This window comes from Lotus japonicus, chromosome 3 (assembly GCF_012489685.1).
Source record: "Lotus japonicus ecotype B-129 chromosome 3, LjGifu_v1.2".
Classification (NCBI taxonomy): Eukaryota; Viridiplantae; Streptophyta; class Magnoliopsida; order Fabales; family Fabaceae; genus Lotus; species Lotus japonicus.
Window position 1 is genome coordinate 84,226,505 of NC_080043.1, and position 21,894 is coordinate 84,248,398.

Consider the following 21,894-nt stretch of genomic DNA (forward strand, 5'->3'; position numbering starts at 1 on the left):
TTGACAGAAACAAGAACTCCAACAGAAACATAAACTTTAACACAACAGAAACATAAACTAAGATTATATTACATCTGTCATTGATACATTAATAAACTTCAAGTTAAATCTTACATTATAATCTGTCAAAGATACATTACAACTAATATGAAAATTTGCAAACTAATCTTCAACGAGATTTATGATTCCTCCATCGACCTTATGTATGTCTACATTTGCCTCTCGGGAGAGTTTGTTGAATAGGGCCATGCGATCTAGGTATGGTAGCTGTCAACCACGAGCTTTAACAGTACAATGATAAATCCATTGTGGATTAACCGTTGGCAAATGAAAGTCAGTTGAAATAAGCACCTACATAATGATCAATTATATTGTTAAGTATCTCATAAAGCTCATGTAATGTAAGGTAAATTCATACTAAATGTAATATTGAGCAGTACCTTCACCCAGTGGTTGTTGTTGACAAGGAGTAAACATATAATCTGGTGCTCTGACAGATGTAGCACTGGACCGGTGAGAGGGAAGTAGGTGGCCCCCCCCGATTCGACAAGGTCACGAACACAACCTGGTACATCGTAGCAACAATGTGACCCATATCCGGCATGGATAACCACTTCTCCTCCGTTGCAAACTCATTTGGAGCAAGATGCAAGGCTTGTAGTACTTTTTCGTAATGTTTGTCGGTGTCATACATACCATGATAAACACCTTGCCGTAATGTAAGCTCATTTATCATGTCTTCTCGGACTTTCTTCCAATTTTGTTCTCCCTTACCCATCAAGGAAGAAATGCATCTATATCCACAATTGCCATCATCTTCAACATTGTGAATGTCAATGACATACTCACGGAGGAATTCGGGCACTTCATGGATGTAGTTGGCCGAGTAAACTTTGCCTTTCGGGTGCTGTGGCGGGAGCTGAGCTGACTTGCTTGCTATCCTCTTGCTTCTCTTCTTAGGTGCAGATTGATTGGAAGGAATGCTCTTCCGTTTTGTTGACCGGGTCTTACGCCCCTTGCCTTGTGGAGCTGATGAGTTGCTACCTTGCTTTGACTCATGTACTGCATCAACATTCTCCCAAGAACAAGGAATGCGTCTGGTAGAACCCTTAGGTTCATTGGGCCGACCCCTTGTAGGCAACTTGTTTGGAGGATGACACATAGAAGTCTGATCCGGGTATGAAATCTCCCGAAGCCTCTCTTTGATAGTTTGTCTTCTTGAAACATTGGCTTCTTCAAACATCTTTGCAATGACTTCTAACTCTGTCGCAATGCTCAATCCCAAAACAGGTTGAGATTCATCGGGTGCAGATGTTGATGTAAGCCTCCTCCAATGTTGGTCCACTGCTGTTAATGGAATAGTGTTCATCATACCAAGGCGACATGAGCAAGGCATGTCGTGTGTCCTCCTGATAGTGCAGCCGCATTTTCCAACGTGCGCTTTCTCCTTTGCGATCAACATGATGGCATATCTTGAGACTACACCACGTAGGTTGTCGTACAACTTGTCCTTAAATGTATGCTCTCTGATGAAGATACTTGCCTGAAAAGCAGCATTAATCCTTGTATGCTGGAGAAGTGTGCACCTATGTATAGCTGCCCAAGCCGCACACATGTCACTCTTGCTATCTTTGATGCACACTTTGAGTTTTGCGTGTGCACCTTCAACCCTGTGCAAAGTTATAACGTGCACATTAATATATACTTAATGAATGTAGCAAACTTATTGAAATGTCAGTGTCTAAGAATGTACCTGTTAGTAATTGTGTTACCCATGTGCATGTAACGGTCAATCGCATACTTCACAAACTTGTGCTTAAACGGCAACCAAGTTTCCTTAATGTAATTCATGAGGTCAGAGTGCTCCCCAACAAGTGAACGTAAGAAGTCCATGCCTGCATTAAACTCCTCCGCTGACTCGGCATACATGACTCTATTCCATGCGTCCCCGACATCATCCCACATCTCCTTGTCTTGGATAGTGAGCTTGCACTTTGCCTTCACACACTTAGCAATATGGAATTGGCATAGCAGGTGAGCTGTTGTAGGGAATGTGGTTGTAACTGCGTTCATCAAAGCAGTGTCTTTGTCAGTAACCATGACTTTAGGCATGTCCTCTTCTTTAAGTAGCAACCCCCTTAGTTTTTCAAGTGCCCATGTAACTTCAGGTTCACGTTCATTGCACATGTAGTCAAAACCGATTGTGTATGTGAATCCAACTGATGTCATGCCAACTATCTCCAACAATGGTATCATATACTTATCGGTCTTGTACGTGCTATCAAGCAAGACAACAGTACGAAATTGGTTGAATAGTTGGATGGAAACTGGATGGGCCCAGAATAAGGACCAGATCACCGTGGAACCCTCTTCAGTTCTGGACCAGTGCGTGTACCTGTCTTCCTCCAACAACCTCATCAAGTGCCGCATCTCTGACAATTGTCCTCTCTTGGCCCTAATGTGTGTCATTCGCTCATTGTACACTTGCCTTATGGTCGTCACATTCTGAGGGTTGGCATCCTTCAATGCAAGCAACATGTTACCTGACTTCACTCTATTGTCAACCATTTTAGCAACCATATCCTTTTCTTGACTTGTAAGGCGACCGGCACAGGCATGGCCAACCAGAGTCTCGACTGGCTGATGGTTGTGGTCGCCACGTACTACAGTCAACCTCCACAAACCATCTTCTGATGTGTATCTCGCCTTGAGCCTGAACGGACAATCACATTTCTTGGTTCATGTCCCCTTCCGCACCAACACAGGCTTGTATGGTTTGTACTTTCCGCTCATCTCGCACACCAAAGTAGCCACCTGTCTGCCTTTACTCCCACGGCCCTTGCTCCCACAATCAGACCTTCTAATTATGATCACAAAGCCATGTTGCTTTCCTACATTCTTAGCCCAATCCAAAAGCTCCTCCCGAGTAGGAAAAACCTACAAAATATTAACACATATACGCATCACATATAAATTCAACTTATTTGACATAAAATCACTCATTGGTTATGAAAATACCCTGTCTGCGGTAAATTGTTCTGTGTAGTCCGCTGCAATTGGCACATCATGTATATCTTCTACATTGGCTAATTGCCTTTCTTGTGGCATGTTCACTTCATATGACTCAGGGAGACTCATCCTGAAATGCAAAAGAAAATATGCAAATTATTTATTGTTTCTGTTACAGGCCAGAAATGTATTAATCGCACGTTGAAAGCGCGTCACACACGCATCTTATAAGTGCGACAGCGACGCGGTTAAACAATGTGTCTGGATAAATATAACAGATAAACGCACTATCAGTGTGCATCCCTGTTGCACTCTCAGGGTGCGAACCTGACGCACACAAAGAGTACGGTGCTCACGCTTAATGAGAGTGCGATGGATCTAGATCGGGATTTGAGTGCAGTACCTTCACAGATGACGACGACAACGAGGTAGGAGAAGTCGGGTGACAACGACGATCGCGGTAGCGACGTTGGTGATGGTGTTGGGTGAGGACGACGGCGGCGGTGGTGTGGGTGGTGGAGACGGTGGCCGGCAACAATGTGGGAAGTTGAAAGTGGGTTTGGAAGAAGAAAGAGTATGTGGTGAGAGGGGGGTGAGGGGAGGTTTCAACAAAGCATTAGGAAGAAGGTGAGGATGAAGGGAGGGGTATATTTCAATTTTTTTCATTAAAAGTATTTTAGACATTTCTCATATTTTTGGGGTCTAAATAGGGGTGGGGGTCTTAATAACAATTCCCTTTTAACATATAGTATCAAGGTATTACAGAGAAACTACAGTTTGCAACGTTGGATTTAACACGGATTGAAGAAGATTTTATCAAATTCAACATAGATCCAACCAAAGTCCAAACATACACTAAATCGGTGATTAATTGAAACTTGGAAGAGTCATTCTGACAGCCATGTCACACAGCCTAAAATGTCGACAAGGAGGTTTTGTCACCATGAGTCAATGACCTGTCGATTGTGCTAATTATATCCGTATTAATTAATCTCCATGATCACGTTATAGCTAATGGTTATTAGATGATCAAAACATTTTTACCCTTTACCACCAAGTGAAAGGGAAAAACACTACTTCACACTAGAATTTTCTACTAAAATAATTGCTAGGTTTAAAGGGGGATGGTTTTTTAAAATAGAAAAACTGGCTCTAAAATATAATGTTCATATTGCTTGAATAAAGACGAGCATATTCATAAAATAGTCAACCAGAATCACCATTCACTAAAACAAGAGACCTACGATAATAGCAAAAACCTTGTCTGCACAACATGACAGAAAATCAGTAGTTTGCTTTGTAGCTAGTGGCATCTCTCCAAGCTCAGTTTTCCACCTTGATCCCAAGCATAGGTTTCCTATCTTAGTGATGAATCTTGCAGAGTAACAACAGTACACTCACTCAACAAATACAACATCTTTTTGGGTATTCAACAAGGATTATTATTCAGTAAAACCCACAGATGGAAGACAAAATCTATATACCGGGAATCTCTTTGATGCTATATTCCAGAATAACCAGCCTACAAAAGAACCTTAAAGCTGACACCTTACTCCACATTGTCACCAGGTCTGCGATATGGGATATATCTATGGTCCTTTGCAGCATTTCTCCTCCTCCTTTTCTCAAGAAATGCTTCAAGTTTGCCAGATGCCTGAAAATGGTGAGTAAAATGAATTATTTAAAAAGGCATTCGATAAATGACATAATGGGGACCAGGGGGAAGGGAACAGAGGTTATAGGATGTATACCTTGAGCTCATTATATTTTTCAATAAGCTTTTGCTTCCGGATATCAGCTGAAAGGAACAAAAAAGAAGGTCATCATCAATAGTTGATGTTGCATTTTATTTGTATGTATTTTTTAATGATTTTCAAATCATTTAGTTTGGTACTGCTTAGCCCTCAGATTCATAGCGTTGCCAGTATTTGGAGGCAGCAATGAACTAGATTGTTTTCAAATGATATGATACTAATAGATGTGACTCTAATCTGATGTGTTACACAACAGTGAACTGTGTTTGTGTGACATCCCTAGAATTTTGCCCTATAAATGATTGAATATATGGTACACCCCAATCAGTACACAGAAAAAAAAGCATGTGCGATGTATTATTAAGCAGAACTTCCTTTGATGAGGAGATTCAGATGTAGGAGAAAATATAGAATACTACACGGTATTGGAGAGACCCTCCTCTCCCCATGATTTTTTCCCTTCCCACTCCTCGCCCTATAAAACAGTTAAACTAACAGATCAAGTTGTTCTTTGGTTCACACACTACACAGTTGACAAGCGATCCCAGGCAACTCCCCTATTCTTCCTATGTAGACACTTATCAGTATGTGCCTGTGCCTACCACCAATACTCACACCAAAACCTTTCACCTTAACCTTAAAGGTGAAAAGCAGTAAAGTTCTGTTGGAGTGCAGTAAGAAGTGCTGAAATTATAAGGTTTTAGTCTTTTAAGGTATTGAGAGAAGAAAAAGAATGTTGAGAATAATAAAATTGTATTGGTATGATATCAGGTGTTATTACAAAAGACAACAACATTCATCCTTATATTACTAATGGAATACTAATCCTAATTAAATAAGGAAACATATTAACAAAATATAGAAATCTAATCTTAAGGAATAATCTAAACTTCCTAAACCACTCTAAGATATGATCAAGATATTAATTACAAGGTATTAATATCTTACATATTAACTCTCCCTCTCAAGCTAAAGCTTACCAAGCTTTTAGCTTTTTTACAAATATACCCTTTAGAAAAATTTCTTAAGAAGACAAGCAAAGTTAAAAAAGTTACTACTCAACGCCAGAAGTAGAGAGCCATTGGCTTACATTCCTCAAATTCAGGTCGGATATATAGGCCAAAAGGTATAAAGCAGAAGCTCACTAGAGTATCTATCAAAACTGAAGTGAAAACTCCAAAAACTAGTATCCTAAAATTCATGTATGTCAGTGGAATTCAAGATGTAACACCCTCCAAAGAATCATCTTGTCCCCAACTTCCCATAAGTACATATGCTTATTTTCACGTTTATGCCTATGATCATGGGCACAGGGCATCAGGAAAATATTATAGTATGTCTATAATATTATAGAATTCAAGATGTAACACCCTCCAAAAAATCATCTTGTCCCCAACTTCCCATAAGTACATATGCTTTCTTCACGTTTATGCCTATGATCATGGGCACAGGGCATCAGGAAAATATTATAGTATGTATAGACTACTACCAGGTGTCACTCAAAAGCCTAATCCTATTAACTATCAAGTAGTTAACACTTAGCAGGGCTGTTTCATGAACTATAACAGATTTACTAGCAGCATCACTATCGAACATATTGCCTCTATTACCGCCAGTGTGCTACAAGAAATGGGAAGATTGATGCTTAACGGTTAAAAGAGTTATTCTAATTATGCAAATATTGGCTCCACATATTGAATATGTATTCTATAATTTGGGTTCACTGGGACCTCCACCTATGCCAGAGCCAATAAAATAAACATAAGCAGAAATTGCATCTGCAACATATGGAGAGAGAGAGAGAGGGAGAAGGGATCAGGAAATGGGAGGAAGAGAAGAATTACATTTCTTGATATAATAAGGACGTTTTCCATGCTTTGCTGCTTCTCTCTCTTTCTTCTTGTGCTTAGCCAATATCTCTGCATCAATATTCTTTGCTGAACCAGACTTCAATTGTTTGTCCTGAAAAGATATGTAAATGTGATCAAGTAAACTAATAAGTGTCACACTTCTGGAAGTGTAAGACAAATTTCTAAAGACTTGTACTTACAACCCATGATAGACGTTCTTCTATTTCATTTGTCCGCTTAGGATCTCTGTATTTTTTCAGATCCTTTTTAAGAGCCTGTTATGCACAGAAGATGTCATAAGAGGAAAGCCATAGAAAAGCTACAAACAAAGTTCTACAATTACAATCTGGAAGACTACCTGTTTTTCAGCAGGAAGAACATCTTCATATAAAAAATTGTATCTTTGTTTGAACCTGCAATCCATGTGTATATATTACTAGTGCTGCCGACTCCCGTGAAAGGAAACAAGAGAAGCTACCAGTTTTAATTAAAAGAACTTGCTCACAGGTCACAATAAAATAGCAACGTAAAGACAATTGCATTCAAACTACACTACAGGGAATATAATTTCTCATATTAAGCGACTTTCATGTGAAATTTGCATTCATCTGTCCGCAGCTTTAACTCATGCTACTAAGTTGACTCCTTCATGTGAGCGTGAGGAAAAGTAAAACTAGCTTTCAATTAAAATGATAATAGTAAAGGAATGGCACTTGGCTAGACATGCTATAAAATGGCAACAGAATCGACATAGCTTTAGAACAGTATGAAATTACTACTTTTTCATAAAACGATTGCAACTAAAACTATGCATTCCATAACATAAATGTACACGACTAAAAAAAGTAGAATAAATAACAGATGTCTAGAGGTGAACGTACCCGTCAGTGTCAAGATTACCACAAAGGGATTCAAATCGTGGATCACGTATAACCTGAAAATTATCAAAGGTATACATGATTCCTGCAAAACATATCCAGATAACTGTATAGTACAGCACCAACCCTAAACTTTGAAATTTTCAAAGTATCTACGCAGGAGAAGGCATTGCTGTAATATGCTTATACCAGCTTTTATTTATTTATTTGGATATGCTTATACCAGCTAATATCCTAAATTTGCACATGATAATGAATCCAAAGTTTTAATAGTGTATGAGGAAGTGTGCTAAACTATTCAATATGTCACATGTTGATAAACAGAAATAACATAAAATAGAAGCAGAGAACGTTACACTCTATATACAAATAACAACTACACCACCCACCTTCTTAGGAGCTTGGATGACCTCTCTAAAAACAGGAACAGGCTTCTTGCAACTAACCTCCATTGGCCTACACAGACATTATAATTATAAATAATTTATTTGAATGTGATTTATGGACATTAAAAACACACTATGTTAAGCAGTAAACTCAGTTTAAAATACAATTACCTATTCTTGTTAGCCCTTTTCAAACTTTGGTCCTTTTTGGGTTTCTGGAAAAATGCATGTGCCCCATTTGAGCGTGCTTTCTGCAACTCCTCAAATGTAACATCAGCTAGCTCCTTCTCAATCTCATCCTCTTCCTCCTACAATCATCAAAGTCAAAATCAATGACACTTCACACTTACCATGAACTTGAATCAAAATCAATCTAATTTTCATGAATTTTTTTTAATCACTCACATCCTCTGATGAAATAGAAGAAGCAGATTCGTCTGTTTCAGTTTCCTCGTGTTGGGGTTCGGAGACTGGGATTTTGCTTCTGTGTTTCTTCAATTCGAGAAAAAAAATCAAATCGGTTAGAGACGCATTAATCGTTTGTATAGAGAAGAGAAGGGAAAATGGATGATGAAGTACCTGAGCCATGTCTTTGCGAGAAACCAGAAGAAGAAGCGAACACTGGGTAGCGTATCGATGGAAAAGGTAGATACAGAAGAAGAGAACCACAACAGAGGACTCCGGCGACGACGTGCGGCACGGCGGAGGTGACTGCGCAGCGGATCAAAGGTGAAGAGGTTGGAAAACGGGTTTGGTTGGGTTGCTACTTGTAAGACTGTGTTTTTTATTTTTAGGAAATTAGAAGAAATTATTTAATTTTTTCAAAAGAAAAATTAGGATTTTTTTTGGATTTAGGGTTTCCTTTTTTTTTTTTGGATCTGATGTTTTCTGGGCTGAGCCCATACTTCCCGACATTTGTTTGTCTGAGCCCAGTTTCTAAAGAAAGAGTAAAAAAAAAACCTTTTTTTTTATGTTAAACCGCCAACCGGCCGGTTTTCCCCGGGTCACCCGGTTCTTGACCAGTTCGCGCCCGGTTGTCTCACCTCACGGTTTTGAGGTTATTTCGGACCGTTCTAAGGTCCGGTTCCTAGTTTTATCAGTCGAACCGCTCTGTAACCATTCTTGTTCAAAGAGCAAGACGGAGAAGCATGAACAAGAGAAAAAGATTTTGTTATTTTTTAATGTACCAGTTTAAACGACGTCATACTTACGGGTGGATTAATGGGTAATCAATAGTAGAATTATCGTGCTAGTAGTATGTTATAAATAAATGAAAACTCAAAAGTAGAGATAACAAATGAAAAGAAGTATAAATACAAAGAATGCAATTCTTATTACGAACTAGCTATAATATATTTTATTACTAGCACTACGGAACCGATAGAGAGTCCTTTAGCATGACCGCTTCTAGCTCCACATCATGTCTATCAACCACCCTGATGGCTATCGGTGGCTTACGAGCGCCTTTCATAGCAAGTCAATCCATTACACCATTACCCTTTCGAGAATCCAAGCCACGCTCACCCTCCAACTCCGAGACAACAGTTCTAAAATTTGCCGCAACACTAGAGCCTCCGTATGAAGCCTTACATCCTCCGCATGCCCAAGAACATCACCAAGGTCCTTGCAATCCGTTTCACATATGATTTGACGGTGGCCCCAATTCCAAACAAGGTCAAAGCCATCCCTCATCACTCTCGCCTCCGCCAAGAACGGCGACCCACCAATCTCACAAACCTACTAATTTTTTTTAAGGAAACAATAACAATCCTATTTCAGAAAATGTAGTAATAATCTTAACTTAAAAAAATCTTAACCAAGAAGACAGTACAATAATAATATTAATAAAAAAATAATCTCACCAAATTAAGATATGTGTAGGGATGACAATGGGTAGGGTCTGGGTAGGGTACTACAGTACCCATCCCCATACCCGTGTTTTAAAAAATTACCCGTACCCGTCCTCATACCCGCGTGGGTAGCAACTTGAATGTCCGTCCCCGTACCCTCTGGGTACCTATATGCCCGTACCCGTGCCAATTACCCGCAATTTAGCTAACCAAAATACATTTTTCACTATTTTTGTTAATAGAAACAAAAAATACAATTATCTTTTTAAATAAAAAACACTAATATAAATACAAAAGATTAACTACTTAACAAATAAAATCATTTAACTAAGAATATCTTTTTAGAACAAAAAAGCAAGAATGATATAACTTTAATTTTTAATTTTGGGATTCATAATATAGTCCTAAAGTTGTAGGTTATTAACTTACTAATTTTAAAAATAAGTGGGAGTAAATTAGCAATGATTATGAATCCCTTAAATACTCACCTATTTTTAAAATAAGTAAGTTTGAAAGCTATAGCTTAAGTTAATTTGTTCATATATTACCAAATAATATTATTAATAATAGTAATAATAGTAATATGTGTGTGCGGACATGGGGCGGATTGGGTACTATAGTACCCATGCCCGCACTCATACCCACTACTTTTTGCGGGTAATTACCCATACTCAACTCCATATCCATCTAGCGGGTTTTTACCTACCCATAATGAGTATTTTTGCGGATACCCTACGGGTCCGACACCCATTACCATCACTATATATGTGTAATGACAAGAGGGTAAGAAATGGGCAAAAGAGAAGTGAGAAAGCACACCCCCAAACCAAAGCTTATCAAATTTTGACATTTGACTGAGCAATGCCACTCAACCCTCTCTCTCGCGCCAAATTCGCCTTCTCTTCCTCTCTCTCACACACTCACACACTCTCATTCCATTTCCATTCCATCTTCGATCCAAATTCCGAACGTCACTCTGATCTCGACCAAGGTACCATCGATTTCATCCATTCTTCTCTCCTCGTGTTCCCCGTCTCTGAATCAATGTCGATTTCTTCACGATCATGCGTCTTTTTTTGATTCTTTTTTTCTTGAGCTCAATGCTTGAAATGTGATCGCGTTTGATGCATTGAAAGCATCTCTGTTGCATTATAGGCCATTCCATATCTGGAAGATTTTGTGAGTTTTTTTTTTTGATTTGTGCATGTCACCATTTCTTTCCACTGCATCCTATGTTGTAAAATGAAGCATGTTTAAATCAAAACTTTTCAGCGGTTATGTTGGAGAATTTTGACAAATTTGTAGTAATGTTGGTTGTTAGTTGTTACTTGTAGTTGTTGTTTGGTGTTTTCACGGTTAATGTAGTTAGTTCCCTCGCGATGTTTTCAATCTTTCAGCTCGAAACCGTATTGAAAATTGAAATTGTTAAATATTCTGGTTCCTGGATATCTGGTTATTATTTTTAAAATTTGTTGGGAAATGATAAAGGTTTTACTTGCAGGTGGATTGGGGTTTTCATTATATACTGATGAACATTTTGTAGCTTATCTTGATATCGTATAATGGAAGAAGAGGAAAAACCGAAAGAGATGAAAGTAACTGGTCATGAATTAGATAGTGGTGAAGTGGTAGATAGTAATGTGAAACAATTTGCTGAGAGTCTTCGGGAGGAGAATGTTAATGCTGGCAGTGGCATTGGGGATGAACAGGCAGATGAAAGGGTACACTTTCAAGGACATGGGGTTGATTCAGTAACCACGGGTATGGTTGGGAACCAGTTTGAGCATGTATCTTTGAAAGGACAAGAGACGAATAATGAATATGTGGGTTCAAATCCATCCGAAGGTTTAGATAATTTACAGCATGCATTGAGTGAAAATGAGGAGCATTTTCAATGTTCATCTGGGATGTACTCGCCAGAGTGTGCTTCTTCCCCAGTGGCTGTCATGCAGCATGGACATTCTCCTGTTAGTTCTCCACAAAAACCTAGGCAAAAAAGTTCTATGCTAAATGTGTCTGCAGAATTACTACATTTAGTGGACTCTGCTATCATGGGGAAACCTGAAGGTATGGAGAAACTGAAGAATATTGCAAGCGGGGTAGCAAATTTTGGGAGCGGTGAAGAAATGGAGAGTGCATCCTTTTTAATAGTAGATTCACTTCTTGCAACAATGGGTGGTGTTGAAAGTTTTGACGAGGATGGTGATAATAATCCTCCTAGTGTAATGCTGAACTCCCGAGCAGCCATTGTGGCTGGTGAACTTATTCCTTGGCTTCCTTATACAGGTGATTCTGATGTTGTCATGTCACCTAGGACACGAATGGTAAGGGGACTTCTTGCCATATTACGGGCTTGCACTAGAAACAGGGCAATGTGCTCTATGGCCGGTTTGTTAGGAGTACTGTTGAGAACAGCAGAGAAAATTTTCACTGTCGATGTTGGCTTAAATGGGCAAATAAGGTGGGATGGAACTCCATTGTGCCGCTGCATACAACACTTGGCTGGGCATTCTCTTAGTGTCAGTGATCTTCATAGATGGTTTCAAGTCATTACAAAAACGCTCACCACAATTTGGGCTCCGCGCTTACTGGTTGCAATGGAGAAAGCTATGAGTGAAAAGGAATCAATGGGACCAGCTTGCACTTTTGAGTTTGATGGTGAAAGTTCTGGTTTGCTCGGTCCAGGTGAGAGTCGCTGGCCATTTATCAATGGGTATGCATTTGCAACATGGATCTACATCGAATCATTTGCTGATGCAGTAAATACAGCTACAGTTGCTGCTGCAATTGCTGCAGCTGCATCAGCTAAGTCAGGTAAATCATCAGCTATGTCAGCTGCAGCAGCAGCTAGTGCACTTGCTGGTGAAGGTACAGCACACATGCCACGGTTATTCAGTTTTTTATCTGCTGATAATCTGGGTATAGAGGCTTATTTTCACGCTCAATTTTTGGTTGTTGAAATTGGTACTGGAAAGGGAAAGAGATCTGCATTGCATTTTACTTATCCATTCAAACCTCAATGCTGGTACTTTATTGGTCTTGAACATATAGGCCAGCATGGAATTATTGGGAAAGCAGAAAGTGAAGTTAGGTTGTATGTAGATGGTTCTTTATATGAAAGTCATCCTTTTGAGTTCCCAAAAATTTCCAAACCCATTGCATTTTGCTGCATAGGAACTAACCCTCCTCCTACTATGGCTGGTTTGCAACGCCGTCGTCGTCAATGCCCTTTGTTTGCTGAGATGGGACCTGTTTACATCTTCAAGGAACCAATTGGCCTAGAAAGGATGACACGCTTGGCTTCTAGAGGAGGGGATATAGTGCCTTCTTTTGGTAATGCAGCAGGGCTACCATGGCTTGCAACAAATGCCCATGTGCAGAGAAAGGCAGAGGAAAGTGTTCTTTTAGATGCCGAAATTGGAGGTTTCATTCACCTACTCTATCATCCTAGTTTACTTAGTGGGCGTTTCTGTCCAGATGCTTCTCCTACTGGTGCTGCAGGTCAGATGATTTCTAGGTGTTGATTTTATGGTAATGCTATGCATAAGTGCATGTTGAATTTTCATGCAAAAAGTTCCTGATGATTCCTAAACATTTTTTTCAAAATTTTATTTGTATATTTATATGATGTAACTAGAAACTCTTTACAACTTTTTGGATTGGAATATTTTTTAAGTACCATAAGGTTTGTTCTTTCTATCCTAGCAAAAACATTTTTTGGTTGGTTGGTAACTGAATGCTTTCCAGTGTAATTCTTCTCCCTTTGTTCTCTGTCAACTGCGAGCCTCTTGTTTATTCTTACAATACATAACTCAACAAATATTTAAATGTCGTGAATCATTGTTAGAGTTCAGTTATCCATGTATTAAAGAGAAACTAATGGGTAGCTAATGTTTCGTGTAAAATAGTTTATTTTTTGAAGACAATATAATTTGATCTTTATGCAGAGAACAACGGCTAAGGAACTGCAAAAGGTTTTACAGTGGATATTAATTGAATTAACAATGAACTGGAATCGAGGAATTCCTTAATGTACAAATATATTTAATTTTAGCTGACTAGGCTCATATAGTTTTCTTGGGAGGTTATTGTATTTTGTGTCTTAGATTTAATTATATTCAGTTTCTCCAATCCTTTTTTGGCTTTTAGTCTTATGAACACACTAGATTAAACAAAGATGTGCATTTTTACGCACCATTCATTTATAATATCTTTCCTTCTCCTCTTAATGTTCCTAGTTTAAACCTATTCCGTGATCGGTGTTGGTTTTCTCCATCCCTTGTCAGTTTTTATTATGACACCAATAGTTATTTGTTGTATGACAGATGACTTGATCTTAAGAAATATTTATGAAAGAAATATGTCAGCATTTAAAAACTAGAGTCAAGTTATTAAATGATTGCATATATTTACCATCAGAACATGATAAAATTTCTTTTATGCTTCAAGTTATGAAAAATATGTTGCATTATTGTCCATTTTTGTTATGGTACCTTTATTATGATTCAGGAATCCTTCGACGTCCAGCTGAGGTTCTTGGGCAAGTCCATGTTGCCACACGAATGCGACCCGTGGATGCTTTGTGGGCATTGGCTTATGGAAGTCCATTGTCTATGCTTCCTTTAGCAATAAGCAATGTACACGAGAAAACTCTAGAACCACAGCAAGGGAATTTTTCTGTGTCTGTAGCGACTACATCTCTTGCTAGTCCAATATTTCGAATTATATCCACAGCTATTCAACATCCAAAGAACAATGAGGAGTTTGCTCGTGGTAAGGGGCCTGAAGTTCTTTCAAAGATTTTAAATTATCTTCTCCAAACCCTGTCATCACTTGGTGTTGGAAAGCATGATGGTGTCAGAGATGAGGAACTTGTTTCAGCAGTTGTCTCACTTTGTCAATCTCAGAAGATGAACCATATGCTTAAAGTGCAGCTCTTCACTACACTGCTCCTGGATTTAAATATCTGGAGTTTATGTAGTTATGGAATACAAAAGAAGCTTCTATCTTCACTTGCTGATATGGTTTTCACCGAGTCTGCAGTGATGCGAGATGCCAATGCCATTCAGATGCTTCTTGATGGTTGTAGACGGTGCTATTGGACTGTTCCTGAAAAGGATTCAGTAAATACTATTTCTTTAACTGGAGCAGCAAGGCCAGTGGGTGAAGTCAATGCTTTGGTTGACGAGCTCTTAGTGGTAATTGAACTTCTAATAGTGGCTGCATCTCCTTTGTTGGCTTCCGATGATGTCCGATGTTTACTTGGGTTCATAGTTGACTGTCCACAACCTGGTCAGGTACGTAGTGTGATGGGATGCTTCTATTCTCTATTTTTTGTGGGATAATAAAAAGAAATTCTTAGGAAAGAAGCTGAAATGAGGTAGACAGATACATACATTCTGAATAGAGGCAGAGCCGGAAGCTTAATGTTAGGGGAGCCAAACATATACACTGAATATATATTTTTTTAAATTTAGTGATAGTACTTTTCCGACTCCGTTCAATTCTCACTTCTTGAGCCAGCAATAACTCCTCAATCTCATCAATCGACAGTGGCTGAAACTTACTATGCATGAAGATTAAATTAACTAGAGCTTCATACTCATTAGGTAAGCCTTCAAGAATTATATCAATTTGTTCCGTATACGAAATTGGATCACCGGTAGCATTTAAGGAATCTAAAATATGTTTAATTCGAAGAAGGAAAGCAGTAATTGACCTAGACTTCAAGGTTGTGTTCCTCAGCTCAGTACGCAACTGACGTGCTTTAGCTTTGGTTTGAGTGAAAGTACGAGTGAAGCTTCTCCCAGACTTGACAATGTGACTATGTCATGGATGTGGGGCAGTGAGGGGCCAAAGGAGAAAATAAATAATGAAGAAGAAATGCGAATTTTGCGGTGAGGATGCCAATGTATTTTGGAGAAAATCAAAGTAAAAAGAAAGGATGTAAAAGCTTGATTGAGGTAGTTTGATCATGTGAATAGAAGACCAATGCTTTCCGAAGAAAACTGGATCAAATTAAAGAAGTTTAATTAATATGGAAAGAGAAAGGGCAAATAAAATTTCAAGAGAAACTATTGATTAAAACCTTGCTTAATTGGATTTACTGAAAACTTGATTTTTCTTAAAGCTTGATGGTTATTTGATTAGTGTAGCCTACCCCACCTAATGGATTACTCTTGGTTGATGCTGTTTAAAGATGGTTATCGAATAGTGCTTTTAGCTAGAGCTTCTATCTTGAATAACTCTTCACATTTTATATGGTAGGTTAAAGCCCAACATTTATCTTGGGGCATTTGACACTTGAGCTATAATTTTCCCCAAAACTAAGCCCTATTTTCTATAGTATCACGTGTTATTTTTTTTTATGAGCAATTAACTAGTGAAGTAAAATACTTAATTTTCTGAATAGCTAAATTAGTGGAAATTATGGTTTACTGATATTCTATATTCTGCAGTATGTGAACACAAGTAATCTACAGCTTCTGCTTGTGGTTATGAATGATCTCATGTTAAGTGGCTTGTTTTGAAATTTGAAAAATCTAAGATGAACTTATAATGTATTGTTTTCATTTTAAAATCTCTCTTAGTTATTTGGTACCAGTTATCTATTATCTATGACTATTTTCTCATTATTGACTTCCGTTTCCAGATTGCTAGGGTGTTGCATCTCTTCTACAGGCTTGTTGTACAGCCAAATACATCTAGAGCTCAGACATTTGCAGAAGCATTCTTAGCATGTGGCGGGATAGAAACTCTTCTTGTCCTGCTCCAGAGGGAGGCTAAAGCTGGAGATAGTGCTGTCCCGGAATCAATGTCAAAGTGTCCTGAACTTCAAAAGAATGAAACAGATGGCAGCAGTCAAATCACAGAACCATGTCAGGATGATGAAGGATCAGATGAGAAAAGTGAAGCCATCTTACAAGACAGTGATCAAGGTTCTCAATCTGTTGATAGTGGCAGTGACCTTGATCCTTATTCTCCTGATGTGAATATTGGAGGGATGGCATTTACATCTGAAACTCCATCTTTCGAGAATTTGGGAGGCATAAGTCTATCCATCAGTGCCGACAGTGCCAGAAAAAATGTTTATAATGTGGATAAAAGTGATAGCATTGTTGTTGGGATCATAAGTCTATTGGGGGCATTGGTAGCTTTTGGGCATCTGAGGTTTGGTTCTCGTGCTGGTCCTGATACAACAAGTAACCTTTTGGGGGTTGGATTGCATGATGGAGGGGGTACAATGTTTGATGATAAGGTTTCTCTTCTTCTTTATGCCTTTCAGAAGGCTTTCCAAGCTGCACCCAACAGGCTAATGACTAACAATGTTTATACAGCGTTATTGACTGCCTCGGTATGACAAACTCCCTCTGCCTTATTCTACTCTCCATAAAATGGAAACACACATATTAGTGGTTGTTATTCATATTGTTAGAAATAATGTAAATAGGATAACTATAGGCTGGTTTTATTTTGTATATTATTATGTAATTACGATACCTATTGATGCTCGTATTTATGTAGTATTCTCGCATGTATATATCTAAAACACTGATTCTTTCAATTCTCTATGTCTTTTCTTTGTTTCGACATGGTATCTAGAGCCTGATAAGATGCAACCCTAATTTGTGGTTATCCAGTGAACCCACTGTCCAGCAGTGCAATTTTCCTTTTTCTTTCTGGAAACTGTGACCTCATTCCAGTTTCCAGCCCCCTTGATTGTCGTGTCCTCATTCAAGTAGGTTCAGACCCCATATTCTGGTCACTGTCACCACTGTCTGATGTCTTTTGTTGGAGTGTTAGTCCTGTATACACCTGGGTACACAGGATAGTACACTTAACAGTTTTTTGTTAGTTAAACTGAGTATTAGTCAGTTGTAGTTAAGTTTGATTCTGTTTTAGTTAGTTAGTTCAGTTACAGCTCATGATGAGCTTATATATAATCTACATGATGTAATCTACCATTCAAGTAATACAATCAGAAGCGCCCACTCTCTACTCTGAGAAATTGACTTACAATTATTTTTTGTCTTAATGACAAATTGAACCAGTTATAACTGGTCATTGCCTTCACCTTTTCTTTGTAAATCCAAGGATTCCTTCAAGGTTTGCCTCTGAATCCGATAGAAGTTCAGGAACTCAGCAATGAGTATCTTCTTTGGGAGCAACAGTATGCTCTTCTTCTTTCTTAGCTGCACTCTACATTCTCTGCTCCAATTCTTACAAAAATAATAGAATATAAAAATGCCTATCAGTTATGGGATAAGTTACACACACAATCACTTTCACTCCCAAACACAAGCCAAATCTCGACAACTTCGCACTGAATTGAGAATTTTCACTCTTGATAACTGTTCAGTTGATGAATTCCTCACGCAGATAAAAGAAATCTCTGATTCTCTGTGTTCAATTGGAGATGCAGTTACTCCGAAGGAGTAACTTCAAAGGACTACCGTCAAAGTATGAATCTTTGGTCTACCATGTTCATATGAGCAGTAAATTTCAGCTATTGAGTATTGTCGAGATAGAATCTTCATTCTTGCTCAAGAAGTTCGTTTGGAGAAGAATAAAAAGATTTCTACAGAGATCTCAGTGAATCTTACTCAAAGTCAGTCACACCAGCAGCCTAAATCTTCTACAGCTGAGGCAAATCTCCCAAATTCACACTCTAACAGCAATTTTAGAGGAGGATATCGAGGCAGAAGTCGTAGTGGAAGATTTGGCAGGGACGTCGAAATGGAAAAAGTTCTCTGCAATGCCAAGTGTGTTTCAGATTTGGTCAGAGTGCCTCAGTCTGTTATCATAGGTTTGATGAATCCTTCATGCCAAAGTATCAGTTCTTTCCTCCTCAGACTCAGTGGCATCCTCAAGTTTATTCTCTCTATCATTTTGATCTTTCATGTTATATCTGCCACTTTTCTGATATTGATCATACAAATTGTTAGAAATCCTAAGTTAGAACCACACACCACAAAACCTTAGGCTTAAGGCAATGGGTGTGTGTGTTCTTTATTATATATACACTTGTACACTAGCTAATCTAGGCAATGTGGGACTTCTTTGAGTCACGACTTGTTTATCTCTATTACTCCCCCCTCAAGTGGGACTCCATTTTTTTTCTTGTTTTTTTTTGCCTTTGCCTTGTACTCCAGTGGAAACATCAGTGGTCGTCGGACTTGTGTTCCTTCATCTGAGTCCGCCTTTGGACTTTCTTTGTCTGGGCTAGTACTCCAGCGGGAACATCGGTGTTCCTTGGACTTGTGCTCCTTCGTCTGAGTCAGAGGCTTTGGCTTGCTTTGTCTTGGGCTTGAGCTCAGCGGAACGTCATTAGGTGTTAGACTTCTGTTCATGAGTCTTCAGAGGCCTTGTACTGTATATCATCTTTTTTTTTTGAAGCGGAAGTCATGGCTTGGATCAGACTAGCACTGATACCATGTTAGAAATCCTAAGTTAGAACCACACACCACAAAACCTTTGGGTGTGTGTGTGTTCTTTATTATATATACACTTGTAAACTAGCTAATCTAGGCAATGTGGGACTTCTTTGAGTCACAACTTGTTTATCTCTATTACAAATTCTTGACCATTTCTATTATCTTCTGGCTAAATTTTGTTTTTTCTCAATAAAGAGGGAACTTATTAACTGAAGAGAATAATTCTCTAATATAAATGAACGGTGTTCCTGGTCATAACAGAATAATACAGTAAAGCCTCGCAGCCCCTCTCAAATATCTATTGAGGACATCACTTGAGAACTGTGAGTAGCTGAATGAGTTGATAAAAAGGAACTTCTAGGACTTGTTTGATTCTGTTCTGTTTTATTGGCTTTGAAAATTATTTCATAGAATTACTTCTTTTAAATATTCCACAGAATAAAAGTATTTAAAAAGTCTATCTGATGACTTGTTTTGATAATAAGTTTTGAAAGCTTGAGGATGCACATGTGGTAGAGGTTGAAGTGGGGCGGTGATAGAAGCACTGGTGGAGGTGGCATCTGTGGTGGAAACTGCAGTGTGGTGGAGGTGACAGTGGCGGCAGTATTGGTGGTTTGTAAAAAGATTGGAGAATCAAAGGAAATGAGTTAAATAAAACAAAAACAACTAAATTGTGTTGTCAATTTTATTCTGATAATAGAGTATGAAGTACTAGTTTTCAAAACAATTAAGATACAAATAGACATCAGAATATTTTTTTTTTGTGTTTTAGCTTTTGAAAAAAAGAAACTTTCCAAAACAATTATCAAACAGATCCCTATCCTCTTCAGCTGATATTTTCTTTTTCCATGTTTATTTTTGGTCTTCTTTCTTTTCGATCAGATCAATGCTTGTTCAACAGAGGATGGGCTGAACTTCTATAATTCTGGTCATCGCCTTGAGCACTTGCAACTTCTATTGGTGCTTTTGCATTCGCTTCCATTTGCGCCCAAGTCCCTGCAGAGAAGAGCACTACAGGTATTAGCTTAACAGTTCCACTTTCAATGTATTAATCTTTTTTATGAGATTTTTTCTGTATCTTGTTCTTGCACTTGATTTATAAATTTCATTTTATTATTCCAATTTGTTAGAATATATGAAAGAGATGTTATAATATCTTGATTGTAAGTCTTGGCCTTAAGCTCTTGTTGTTGTTTTAGAATTGAGTAATATAGTGCAAGTGTATGACGCTGCAATATAGAATGTTTATGGAATTTAGTTGGACAAATTAAGAACTCCATTCATAGGTATATTTCCCATTGGAAAACTTGTTTCATAGCCCTTAATTTTGAGCTTCCTGTTTGTGTATGATTTCAGGATCTTCTATTTTTAGCTTGCAGTCGCACAGAAAATAGAAGCAGTCTGAAAAATATGGAGGAATGGCCTGAATGGATTATAGAGGTCTTGATCTCAAACCATGAGGTAATAATTTACAACATCTCAATTCTTCTAAATCTCACTGACTCACTGTACTGATCTAATTTCTTTTTGTTTTATGGAAATCATGATCTTCCCAACTTTAATTTACATGTAAAATTAGTGTCTTCATCATTGTTTGATATACTTGACCGGCTTTTATTTGGTACATTTGGGCTCTCCATTTAATTAACTAGTGTAGGTATAGTATCATCAACTTAAAAATAGTGTTGACAATCTTAAATTTTTCTCTACCCTAGATGAGTATTTAAAAAGGTGGTGTCCGTAGTGACATTTCTTTTGGCAATAGTATCAAATCACTTGTATCCCTTTTGAGAGGAAACATCCCCAATCAACACACATTTCTTTGCTCAAGGGTCAAGCTTATTTTGGTTTTGTTCACAAACGTAGGAAAATACTGTTAGTGTAGTGTTGTGAATAATTATATTATTTTCATATTTTATTTCTGATTATGTAAATAATTGTGATATTGTACTATTATTAGGATTTATGATAGATCTATTTCAATTTTAATTGCTTGTTGTACCTCTCTATATATTAGAAGTTTAGTCCTTGTAAATGAGTATAGAGAATACAATAAGTTAATATTTCAGTCTTTTTTTAAGTTGTTATTAAAGCTCCCGATTCCGTGCGGCTTTGCTTCTGCATCCAAACCACAACCACCTTCATTGCAGCCAGCCTTGAGTTGCCTTCATTGCTAACATGATGAACCATGGCTAACAAATGACAAAAATCAATCTAACTGCTAATAATTCAATTTTCTTGCATAATTCTTTGACTGTGCTACTTACATGCTTTGCTTTGACAGTTGGGTCCAAGCAAATCACCCGACTCAACAAGCCTTGGAGACATAGAGGACCTCATACATAACTTCCTTATCATCATGCTACAATATTCAATGCGACAAAAGGATGGATGGAAGGTTGATATTTATTTTGAATTATTAACTTCCCTTTTTTTAGGCGATGCACTTTCATGATATTGTGTCTACACTGTCTACAACCTGCTCACACAACAATTCGTTTCTTGTTATTTATGTATTAGTTCTTGTTTCTTTAGCTGGAGTTGTAATGGTTGAATGTCAAAATACTTGAACTTGAAATGACTTTTACAAATAATTTTTTGGTTTGCTGGAATTTCATTGGGTTTCTAATAGAGCTGGATAGTCCAGTTAATCCAAGTAGCTAACCACCTTATGAGATAAGGTAATGTTATTGTTGAATTTTTTTGAGTGATATATTGTCTCCTAGTTTTTTT

At 38.0% G+C, this 21,894-nt stretch overlaps 3 protein-coding genes across 4 annotated transcripts in view; 1 reads left to right on the plus strand and 2 right to left on the minus strand.

Annotated features, from left to right (window-relative positions):
• Positions 1–270: 270 nt before the first annotated feature.
• On the minus strand, positions 271–3,138 carry LOC130744883 (uncharacterized). The gene is made up of 5 exons (XM_057597043.1): positions 3,019–3,138; positions 2,783–2,937; positions 1,754–2,713; positions 566–1,670; positions 271–351 (listed from the first exon to the last, which is right to left on the minus strand). The coding sequence occupies exons 1-5, from the start codon at positions 3,136–3,138 to the stop codon at positions 271–273; spliced, it is 2,421 nt and encodes an 806-aa protein (XP_057453026.1).
• A 1,018-nt stretch (positions 3,139–4,156) lies between these two features.
• Positions 4,157–8,655, minus strand: LOC130746634 (uncharacterized). The gene is made up of 10 exons (XM_057599327.1): positions 8,457–8,655; positions 8,283–8,369; positions 8,049–8,185; positions 7,881–7,947; positions 7,495–7,547; positions 6,972–7,026; positions 6,814–6,888; positions 6,608–6,725; positions 4,761–4,807; positions 4,157–4,663 (listed from the first exon to the last, which is right to left on the minus strand). Exons 1-10 carry the CDS (start codon positions 8,463–8,465, stop codon positions 4,559–4,561), a joined length of 753 nt encoding a protein of 250 aa, XP_057455310.1. The 5' UTR covers positions 8,466–8,655; the 3' UTR covers positions 4,157–4,558.
• Positions 8,656–10,571: 1,916 nt separating this feature from the next.
• The window catches only part of LOC130746635 (BEACH domain-containing protein C2-like), a 33,113-nt gene continuing 21,790 nt past the window's right edge, over positions 10,572–21,894 (plus strand). Inside the window, exons 1-7 of one of the 2 annotated variants that reach the window (XR_009022167.1) lie at positions 10,572–10,718; positions 11,229–13,228; positions 14,237–15,024; positions 16,380–17,081; positions 20,044–20,178; positions 20,518–20,622; positions 21,446–21,559. Coding sequence is in view for 1 of the 2 variants with exons in the window: in XM_057599329.1 (XP_057455312.1) it covers positions 11,290–13,228; positions 14,237–15,024; positions 16,380–17,081; positions 20,044–20,178; positions 20,518–20,622; positions 21,446–21,559 (3,783 nt within the window). In the remaining variant the exon portion in view is untranslated. The remainder of the gene's footprint in view (positions 10,719–11,228; positions 13,229–14,236; positions 15,025–16,379; positions 17,082–20,043; positions 20,179–20,517; positions 20,623–21,445; positions 21,560–21,894) is intronic. The other variant, XM_057599329.1, reaches the window with a different exon arrangement.

Excerpts from the sequence above, each read along its gene's own strand:
- LOC130744883 (XM_057597043.1), bottom strand. The coding sequence starts at position 3,138 with ATGAGTCTCCCTGAGTCATATGAAGTGAACATGCCACAAGAAAGGCAA. Across the intron at positions 2,938-3,018 it reads AACAATTTACCGCAGACAGG|GTTTTTCCTACTCGGGAGGA; the intron begins GTATTTTCATAA and ends AATATTTTGTAG. Across the intron at positions 352-565 it reads TTGTTGCTACGATGTACCAG|GTGCTTATTTCAACTGACTT; the intron begins GTTGTGTTCGTG and ends ATCATTATGTAG.
- LOC130746634 (XM_057599327.1), bottom strand. Across the intron at positions 7,948-8,048 it reads AAAAGGGCTAACAAGAATAG|GCCAATGGAGGTTAGTTGCA; the intron begins GTAATTGTATTT and ends ATGTCTGTGTAG. Across the intron at positions 6,889-6,971 it reads TTCTTCCTGCTGAAAAACAG|GCTCTTAAAAAGGATCTGAA; the intron begins GTAGTCTTCCAG and ends TGTGCATAACAG.